The 10,112-nt window shown below is 34.5% G+C and overlaps 2 protein-coding genes across 10 annotated transcripts; one reads left to right on the top strand and one right to left on the bottom strand.

Annotated features, from left to right (window-relative positions):
- The first annotated feature begins 222 nt into the window (after positions 1 to 222).
- LOC145101981 (uncharacterized protein At4g18490) lies at positions 223 to 5,920 on the top strand. 9 transcript variants are annotated; one of them, XM_079039292.1, is made up of 16 exons: positions 224 to 378; positions 1,031 to 1,094; positions 1,264 to 1,390; positions 1,578 to 1,763; positions 1,839 to 2,582; positions 2,744 to 2,932; positions 3,012 to 3,152; positions 3,230 to 3,367; positions 3,517 to 3,711; positions 3,932 to 4,109; positions 4,201 to 4,259; positions 4,357 to 4,399; positions 4,483 to 4,620; positions 5,009 to 5,121; positions 5,219 to 5,284; positions 5,724 to 5,920. In XM_079039292.1, exons 2-15 carry the CDS (start codon positions 1,031 to 1,033, stop codon positions 5,259 to 5,261), a joined length of 2,358 nt encoding a protein of 785 aa, XP_078895418.1. In that variant the 5' UTR covers positions 224 to 378; the 3' UTR covers positions 5,262 to 5,284; positions 5,724 to 5,920. The 9 variants fall into 9 exon arrangements, 8 of the variants coding, with proteins under 8 accessions (XP_078895418.1, XP_078895419.1, XP_078895416.1 ...); XM_079039293.1 differs by having other exon boundaries at positions 5,719 to 5,920; XM_079039290.1 differs by having other exon boundaries at positions 5,396 to 5,920.
- A 395-nt stretch (positions 5,921 to 6,315) lies between these two features.
- LOC145101983 (HXXXD-type acyl-transferase family protein) lies at positions 6,316 to 9,702 on the bottom strand. Its single transcript, XM_079039297.1, has 2 exons — positions 8,741 to 9,702; positions 6,316 to 7,116 (listed from the first exon to the last, which is right to left on the bottom strand). The coding sequence occupies exons 1-2, from the start codon at positions 9,541 to 9,543 to the stop codon at positions 6,588 to 6,590; spliced, it is 1,332 nt and encodes a 443-aa protein (XP_078895423.1). The 5' UTR covers positions 9,544 to 9,702; the 3' UTR covers positions 6,316 to 6,587.
- Positions 9,703 to 10,112: the final 410 nt, after the last annotated feature.

The raw sequence follows: 10,112 nt of genomic DNA, 5'->3' as shown, positions 1-10,112 counted from the left end.
GTTATTATTATGTTGAAATATCATTAATTTTTTAATGTCTGTAGTAACTTGCAGATGTTAACAAAAACAAACTATAACCGTTTGGTCTATCTCCTCTACTGCAAAGGGTTGTAAAGGTGATGTGTACTTTCTAAATTTTTGCTTAAAAAAAAAAAGAAACATCACCTGACCATAATAAAAACATCACCTGACCATAATAACTAAATGTGAAAAAGTGAAAGTAGTTACCCTCTCGCTCTATTATCCCTAATTTTTTATTAGCTAACGTTCAAGAATCTTAAACCAACAAGCATTCCGGCACTAGCGGTTCAAGCATTAGAGCGCCAAATCAGACAGACGCAAAACAAAGGCACAACGCTGCGGACAGCGAACAGAAAGGTATTTTCTCTCCATCTTCTTCCTGAATAGCAATTTTCAGTCGATTATTCATATATTGTATGTTTCTTTTCATTCGCTAGTTGATTCTGCTTAACGACGCCCCACTCTTCTGTTCGAATCGTTGAATCATGAAAAATCGCTAAGTATAGAGTAGATCTTGGAGCGTTTGGGAGGTTTGATCTCGAATGAAAAGTTTCATCATATTAGACTCAACTTTTACATTTGTAATTTAATCGAAACCCTATATGAATCGTATATCCTATCAGTGTTTAGTATCGCAAAATATTTGGACAAGTGGCCTCTGATGTTCAGTTTGATTTCTAGAGTTACTGGTTTCTAACTTTCTGTTAATCTATTGTAAGGTTTATAATACATATTACGTGTTTTGATGACTTTCACATAAGCGATGTAGATAGGTACTTGCCTGTTGCAATCAAGGCCTGATGGCAATCCATCTCTTCTACTAGTAAAAATATGAAGATACTTTTTGGATATAATGTTGCTCATCAGAAAGTGCAAATTTGTTCTCATTATTATTCATTCCAAACCGTTTCCATCATCTTATATTTCATAAATTTCTTCTAGATTTACCAACTATCCATCTCTGTAGTTTTATGTTGAAGCTAATAACATAGCATCAATTTGCTTGCAGATGTCAGAATCACAGAAAAAAGCAACTCCATCTGCCAAATCTAAAGAGAAAGGTTCACTGCTAGGTAACTTTTCAAAGAAGTTCTTAACCTTTCATATAGGAGTTAGTTGACAATCATAAGAGATTTTTTTCCTTTTAACATAGCCAACGTATGAATTTTCTAACTTTATGGATTCATTGATCTCTAAGTAAGCATCTGTAACTATTTTGCAACTAATATTGTTGGTCCATAGCAGATATAGACATTGGAGATGACTTTCTTGGCTCATGGAAATCAATGTCCATGGCTGGCGATGGAATGGATTTTGACTTTGGAACAACCACCAAAGGCAAGAAAATGGATTTCAAATTTGACAAAATGTAAGCACTGCAAAACCTCAAAGTTACATATTTTATATATACTTGGATGTCATCTTTGAAATTATTAATTTCATCTAATCTGGACAAACAGCTCAAACTTTGTATCTGAGTTTAAGACTATGTACTGTTCATTACAGAGTTCTGTATAACTTTTTTCAATAACATTCATGATATAACTTTGTTTCAGGGATATGGATTTCTCTCTTGATGCTGATTTTGATAAGTTGCCATCTTTCAAGACAGACATGTCTGATCTTGATATATCTTCTCCTATAAAGAAATCTGGAAAATCGAAGGAAAAATCCAAAGAAGCATCTTCTGGTGGAGAGCGAGCAAAGAGAGATGACTTTGCATTCTCATTTGATTTTAATGAGTTAGTTTATAAAGTCATATTGGAGTCTATTTTTTTTATCGGATACAATCAGTCACATGGTTTATGTATTTGCAGGTTTCCAGATTTAGACTTTGGGTCAACAAAGAAAAAGACAGATGAAAAGTGTGAAAAATCTGAAGATAAGGAAGGTTCTGTAGACGTTTTGGATAAAGATGCTGATGCATTAAAAGATGATGATATATCATCAAAGCATCCCATATCAAAGGCTGATACTCAAATGGAGAATATTAAGGCTCCTGATCCCAGAAATGAAGATGACCACTCGAAATCTGTAACATATGAAAGCTCAAATGCTGAAGAACATGAGATACAGACAACACTTTCATCTGAGAAGATGATTTCATCTAGCCATGAGGAACCAACCCAAGAATCTCGTTCATCAGAGGAGAGATCTTATTCAGAACCTCAAGCTCAAAAAGTTATGCAAGATTTATCTGGTCAATCCTTAGATAATGTTTCAGAAGAAGAATCCGGAACTTCAGTTAGAATGGTGAACCCGAGCACAGGGAGTGAGCTAAATAGTGATGTGAGGCCTGTGAATGAAGTGGTTACTAATAGAAGTTTACTACTGGAAAATCCATCAGCACATATGAATTCAGAAAGTCAAAAGAGGGAAATGTGCAAGGAAAGGGATCATAATGTCCTTATTGGCCATGTTGATGATGATAATAAAAGTAAAGATGATTCACATCTTGAAAGTTCCATGACAACTGTGAAAGGCAATTTGACTCTTGGGGAAATGGTTGATAAGAGGAATGCAGATTCAGTTTCCAAACTTCATATGGGCTTGCTGGATGGGTGAGACTATGTGCTATTTTATAATTACACTCTTTATAAAGCATTATATTTAACAGTTTTGGGAATCTGGTTGAACATAAAATGTTTTTTGATCTAGTAGGCAAAGCCTGTAAGTCTTATGCTAGGCATATGTGTAAGTATGCTGTGCTAATCTTATGCAGTGGAACCACAACTGATGAGTTGGTGTCAGAGAAAGAAAGAGGGAATATTCCTACCCGATCAAAATATTTCAAGAAACAAAATGGAAATGAATCTGAAAAGCAGCAGGCATCAGTCTCTTCAACAAAACTCATCTCTGTTGGCAATAAAAGAATGGGCACCTTACCAAATAATCCTCCACCTGGAAAAAGGTGAGACTTTCATTTACAAGCAGCTTTATCAAATATTATGAAGAAGAAAATCCCATTCCCATGTGTAACAATTTTGCAGGGAGTTTGGTTCTAAAAGTGTAGAGTTTGGTAGCAAGTTTTCTGGTATATCAAGGCCACTACCCAATGTGGTAAGCAGAAACATTCCTCTTCAAACTAAGAACATTGAGACAGGTCATGCAAATGTCAGTGATAATACTCGGTGAGTCTTTGGTACTTAAAACAGAAGATTATTATAAAACAAAATTATTAATATCTTTTAATTATGGTTAATTGCAGGGAATGCTTGAATGCTGATAATATAAAACCGAGAAATGAACCAATGTCAACCACAATGACACATAATATTGGTCCAACCAAGGAGGAACATGCATCAAGGGAAAGGGACCAAAATCCTGTACATATCAATGCACTCAGGTTTGGTTTTGGTATTTATGTTGAAATCATTCTGCTTTAAGGCCCTGTTTGTTTAAAGAAGAATAACCCTTTTACAGAAATGTCATTTACTCTTTAATAATTGATGGAAATGCACACATCCAATAATATTTAGGGGGTTCTTTCTTTAGGTCTGATGTCCATCCATCCAATTCAGTGGAACAGTCAACAAAAGATCTCCCACAGAAAAGCCTAAATCCTGGACTTCAAGCTACAAGCATGAAATCTACTTGTAACATTGGGAAAACTGTTGTAGAAAAGAAGCAGATATCACCTGCTAAAGCTGAGATGAGGGCATCTCAAGCTTCTACTCTAAGGGTTTCTAGGTAGCATGTTTAATATTAATCTATTCTCTTCTGCATTAGGCCCCATTTGTTACACATGATATGACAAAAACTGATTTTTGTGTCCCACCGAATAAGGAGGAACAAGGTCTCACTCTCGATCTTTTGTTTGTGCAAAAGACGTAAATGCCCTCCTCATTTGTATCATCGAAAATAGCCGGCTTACAATTTTTTTTTACCTATCATTCATCTTGTAATGCAGAGCTACAGAACAGAAGTTAAAGCCACTCAGTTCTATGTTAGCAAAGGGTCCTCCATTAATGGGAAACAAAGAGCAAGGTTTGGAATTGCAAGAAAAAATGGTGCTCAAGAGGAACCCTTCTGTTGACACAAGGAGCCAAACAACATCCACTCCAACTCTGAAGCGTAAAACATTTGAGGTTCTTTTACTACTTCTTTCATCATCACTCAATTGTCACCAAAACAAGGATTATAAAACTTAATCTAGTTTTATAATGATTAATCATGCAGGCATCTGTTGGAACACCAACATTTACTCCATTAAAGCGTCTCTCTGCATCACCCTACAGGTCCTATATTTATATATATTATTATACCTTTATGTAAAAAAAAATAAAATTCTTTTACTGTAATCTTGTCTAAAACCTATCCTTCATTAAAAATCAGTAACAATATGACACCATCATCAGAAAAAGCTGTTGAGAAACAGGTACATAAGCTACAAACATATTTGGATCACTTCCAAATTGGTGTAAATTATTAATGTAAAACTTTCTTGTTTTCTAATTATAGATTGGCAACAATGCCAGCATGGCAAATGAGAAGTCACCTAGGGTTGACGTTTCTACCCTTGAAATGGAGATATATTCTGCATCAGAAAATGATGCCCTTTTTCAACAAGCTGAGGCATGTTCCAAGGAACTTGATGTTGTAAGTATAGCAACCTACTTTACTCTTTCTACAAATTTAGGCAATCTACTATGTTTTATACCCATAACACCAATGCACTTACATTCCTATACCCACAATAGCATTGTACTTACTTCTTTTAGAGCTAATAATAATAATGTGATCAGAAACTTTTAAAAATGAACTTTTATTGTTTTCCTAATATAGCAACATCTTTACATTTCTTTACACATAATATGCCTACATACATACCATTTCTTACCCATAATAGCTATGTGAATGTAACATAGAACATGTAAGCATTTCACTTGGTTCATGTTATACATTTCTATTTTGGTTATAAAAGAATATAAGCATATTGGTATTATGGGTAAAAGAAGTATCAACCAGACTTGTTTTCTGTATGCAGATATGTAACATGCTGAAAAAGAAGCATGAGGAGGCAAAGGATATACTTGTTCGAGCTATTGTCAATAACAATAATCTCCTCATGCTTAATCATCCTATCTATCAACAGAAAATATCCTTCTTCTTTTTTTAGTTTTAATCCTTGTTTCCTTTTCAAAAAGAGTTACACTTTTATATTATTGTTCAAATCCTTAAAATTAATTCGATACATCAGCATGGTTCAGAAATTTGCTGCATCCCTGAGCCTTAACTAAAACTGCAACATGTTGTGTATCAGGTACTTTGGCCCTGTTATTTTTTTTTTCAATTAAATGCTGTCTTGCACACATGGGCTTTTTGGTCTTTTCCTTCTTTATGATCATTTTCTTCCTTCATGTGCAAGGAAAAGATCAAAAAGACCTAGTCTGGAAGGCACATGAATGGGGTAAACGAACTTGGTGAGAGGGACCAGAAAATGCTATGAAAAAGTTAAATAGGGACCAAAAAGGAAAAAATATTTCTTTTTGGACTAATACCAAAAAATCAGCTAAAAACAAGGATAAAAAATGTAGGTTACTCAAAAATAAATGAATACCTAATTTGTAAACAGTTAGAACTTTTTTTTAATTACATTAAGTAAAATGGACTGCTTTGGCCCCCTTGAGTCCATCAAGTAGAAAAGAAGTAGTACCTTTCTATAAATGATGTTTCTTTAAGTTGTTATGATGATAGAACAGGAGTTTTGTTTGCTTCTGTTCTGGTAGAAGAATTGTCAGGCTGTGAAGATTTCAGGTACATGTCTTTTGTTGCCCCTTATCTTTTGTGTTTTAATCAAAGTTAGCTATTCAAGTGTCATAATAATGTAGACTTTTGTTAGAAAATGGCTATACTGATTGAATTTTCAGTGGATGGTAATGAAGTAAGGTCTGAATAAGCGACACCCCATCATTCTTTCTAGTTTCTTAACAGAAAATTTTAAAACTTGGCAAGTTACAAAATGTAGATGTCTCAGTCTATAGATTTTCAAAATAGCAACTTCATAAAAGGTAGGACTTCCATGAACTTACTGAGAGGCTTCCACTCGCTTTGAGTAAATTACACCGGATTGAACTAGATCAGACAACCTTTCTAGGCTAATTTGGATGATGAAAATAAAAGGGGTATTTATGTCTTTTACATAGATAGAAGATTGAATTTACAAATCCTAAGTTTATTTTATATATTTGAAATGATAATAAGTTTCAATAAAAAATCAAATCAAATAAATTATATTAAAATTTAGTACAGCCAAAGCTAGATTGCCACGTGTCAAGTTGAAAGACATAAACATAAACAAGTTGGTCCCTTTCTTTCAATTTTAGCATAGTCCTTCCTTCCAAGAACATAAAAGCATGATTCAAAGTGACGAATACGAATTTGTTACAAAGGAACTCATTTTCAGCCAACTGTTCTCCAACAATACATTATGATTGTGCTATTTAAGAGATAACACTAATTGAAGGATCAAAAATACCATCCAACCATGCACAAGATTGTTGTAGAGTGCTACTTGCAAGTAGCAATTGATTCACAACCTTTTCACTCACTTTACAAGTACAAATCTATGCAAACTCCATATTCACAAACTTTTCCATCTCCTCTCTAAATCCAACAACCGCATCCTTATGAATATATAACAACACCTTAAACCCATCTTTCTTCCCCTGAGTAGCCGCCGAATACGGCAAGAAAAAACACGGTTCACTACTCCCAAGAAGGTTTCTGGACAAGGGTATAACCGTCACCGGACCACCCCAACCAAAGTCAACCGTTGAATGACCCAAGTGCCGCCAGTCAGTCACCGCACTTACCCATTTTCCGGCGTTAATCCCTTTTTCGTAATTTAGTTCCTGGAAATCGACAAACGAGTGAACATATTCATTGCTCACGTTTCTCTTGCTCTTTTTGATGAGTTGGGCTGTTTCCCAAATGGGTTTATCAATTAGATCTCCCGCTGTGGTTTGTGCATACATAGGAACGCAACCGTTGCCCCAGTAGCCGGCGGGTAGTGGCGGCTGAATTACCCTCCTTATGTTCACTGCATAACCAAATTTTACCTCTTCCTTTCTTGGAGTCTTCGAGGCTTTCACCCTGTTTTCATAAATGTTAAATAATTATTTTTAAAAGCTACGGATGTAAATGGGAACGAATGGTTTATGTTGGTTTATTTAAGTTTAACAGGATATATACAAATGGATAAAAGAAAGAATTTTATTTTTTGTGTTTGTTTATGAAATTACTTTGTTCATGTTGATTCGTTTGTATTCGTTAAAATACTAAACTAGCAAACATTAACAAATAAAAATCAATATGATCAAACACAATAAGAATGGAGATAAACAAACATAAACAAATGCATAAACGACTGGACTTGCGCGCACTGCAGGCAGGGAAGTATTGGTTTTAATCTGCATGTTTAAGATTGCATTTGTATAGGTTTTAATCTGATTGTACTAGTGGCAACCCATTATGGAAATCCGTAATTCATTACGAAAAATTCCAACCCTCTATCAAACTATATGCGATTTTCTAGGCTATTTTCGGATTTTTTTAGCTAAATCTTTGAAAGTTGGACTATATTTGTTTTTTCTCCTATAACTATTCTTTAGTACTATTAACCCTAAGTTCGAATATAAAAATGTCCAAGCTTATCAAGTATAATGATTACGTGCAATAAATCAATAAGTCACTAAAATGTTAATATTGTTTGTGTCAAGTTATTTTTCTCCTAAAGTTAATGAGTATCTATACACTATAATGACTAAATAGCACAAAATAAACATTTTTTTAGGAAACCATGACAAAATAATCATTGAAATTTCTTTATGAATGGTCCTTTTTATTTGTTATTTTTTTTGCATATTAATTAATACTTCTGCATAATAATTTCAAAAAACCTAATAATTCCTGCCAAAAAAAAAAAGAATTGCAAGTATTTAATCATGTTTTTGCAAAATATTAATTTTGCAAAAGAGCTATGGAAAACTTGCTAGTTTGCATTTATTTATTTTTCTTTTTTTTTGCAAAATAAAGTAATTTCACATAAAGAATTTTGTGAAAATGATTACTGAATTTTTTATCAATCAATGAATATTTTCCAATAATGGTATTGTACGAGTACTTAGACTTTTCTACTAACAGTCATACACGATAACGCATTATTTTCTAATAATAGTGATGCAATTGGGTGATTGTACTTTAAGAAACTTCTAAACACTAAAACTTAATATTACTGATTGATGATACATCTTAATAGCATGTCTTGTATTTCTTTTGTCAGATGAACGGTGGTAATAAATTAAAGATTATTTAAGAAAATATAAAAATATTTATCTTGTACCTTTATAACCATGCACTATGAATCAGTGTTAACTAACGGGTCCACTCATTCAAACAAACAGTTGATGAAATGGTACAAGATTTTCATTGTGATGACGAGCGATGGTACATGCGAACATTATAATTCTATGTACATGATCTTTTGGTTTAAAATAAAACTTTTTTATCATATCATTTGGTTATTTGGTTTTGAATTTTTATATTTTTTTTTAGTTTAACACATTAACATAATTCATCATAAATAATGCTATATTGGTATGTAATTTACCGTTTAAAAACAATATTGTGTTATATTTAGATTTCAAAAGGCATATGTTTGAAAATTAATAAAATGAAAATGTCTTTGAAAATGACGTCTAACGACAAATCAATGTACCTTGCTTGCCATAGAACAGCACCCAAAGCTTCAAAAGTGGTGAAGCTCGAACCGGACTTTTCTTGTAGAAAAATCTTAAATCGGTCCAACCACTCATCTTTTACATTACAGATCTCTCTAACCACATCTTCATTCGACCCCAAATACGGCACGAAATCCTTATCCAAAGACAAAAACTCTTCAATAGGAAACTCCGTCCTAGCCGGTTCTCTAGGTCCAAGCAACTTCGACCGGTCCCAAACCGGTTCAACTTTCATCTCATTCTCACCTCGAGCAATCTCAGCCATCGCATTGAAAAACAACGTGGCACCAATCCCATCACAAAGAACATGGTGAACCGCTGCACCAAGAGTAAACCCGCCACAACTAAACCGGGTCACCTGTAACATCAACACATGGGTCAACCGGGCTTCTTGATCCGGGTTCGGGACCAACAGTTCAATAAATTCCTCATCGGCATCATCAAGGTAGTTCACAGAGCTCAACGGGGAGTCAACAGTGGCCGGAATGACGGGGACTCCATTACCAACACTGCAATGGAGTTCGAACCGGCCGTCGCTTTTACGGCGGTGGAGAGATCCTGTGTATGGATAGAACTTGACGAGGGTGGTGGAGAGAGCGGCGGTGATGACATCAAAGGGGTCGGCATTTTGATGGTCGGCGGCGGCGTAGGCTCGGACGTAACGGAATGGAACGTTCATGTTGCGATCGGTGTCGAGTTGGGAGAGAGGGAGGATGTGATCAACGGTGAAGGGTTGGTGTGACGGGTAGACGGTGGTGGCGATTGAGGCTTTGACATCCATGATCACGGTGGTTGGTGGTGGTTAGCAAAAGCAACAATAACTCCGATGATGATGTCTACTCATTTTCTTGAACTCGGATTGGAAGACTTTATAGCATTGTAATAGTGGTTGGGTGTTACAATGGACGTGGAGATTTAGGCATCGTTGATAGTTCCTCGACAATGGTATGTTTGTTTTGTTTTTTTATTAATAAAATAAATAGACAATGGTATGTTTGTTTTGTTTTTTTATTAATAAAATAAATATTTAATCGAATTCTCAAATGTCAAATAATGGAGGTATGGAATCTTTTAATTATATTTTTTTATTAAAACTTGTGTATCTAAAATTGGTGGTTAATTGGTTGCATTAGTGTTAAATACTTGAATGAATCCAGTTAAGTTATCGTTAAAGTTATTGATGCGTTATAAGTTAATGGTATTATACAAATACAATATCTTTTTTCTCTTTTTTTTTTTTTCTTTATGAAAAACCAAGCAAGCAAACATGTCATACATTTTGGAAGTATTGATTGATTATGTTAGGGGTGGATCATGACTCGTTCCTAGGAAAGAGGGGCAGATCATGCC

Source organism: Lactuca serriola, chromosome 4 (assembly GCF_051521515.1).
Source record: "Lactuca serriola cultivar US96UC23 chromosome 4, Lser_US96UC23_V15, whole genome shotgun sequence".
NCBI lineage: Eukaryota > Viridiplantae > Streptophyta > Magnoliopsida > Asterales > Asteraceae > Lactuca > Lactuca serriola.
The sequence above is the reverse complement of the archived record's forward strand: the minus strand, read 5'-3'. Positions and strand labels throughout refer to the sequence as shown.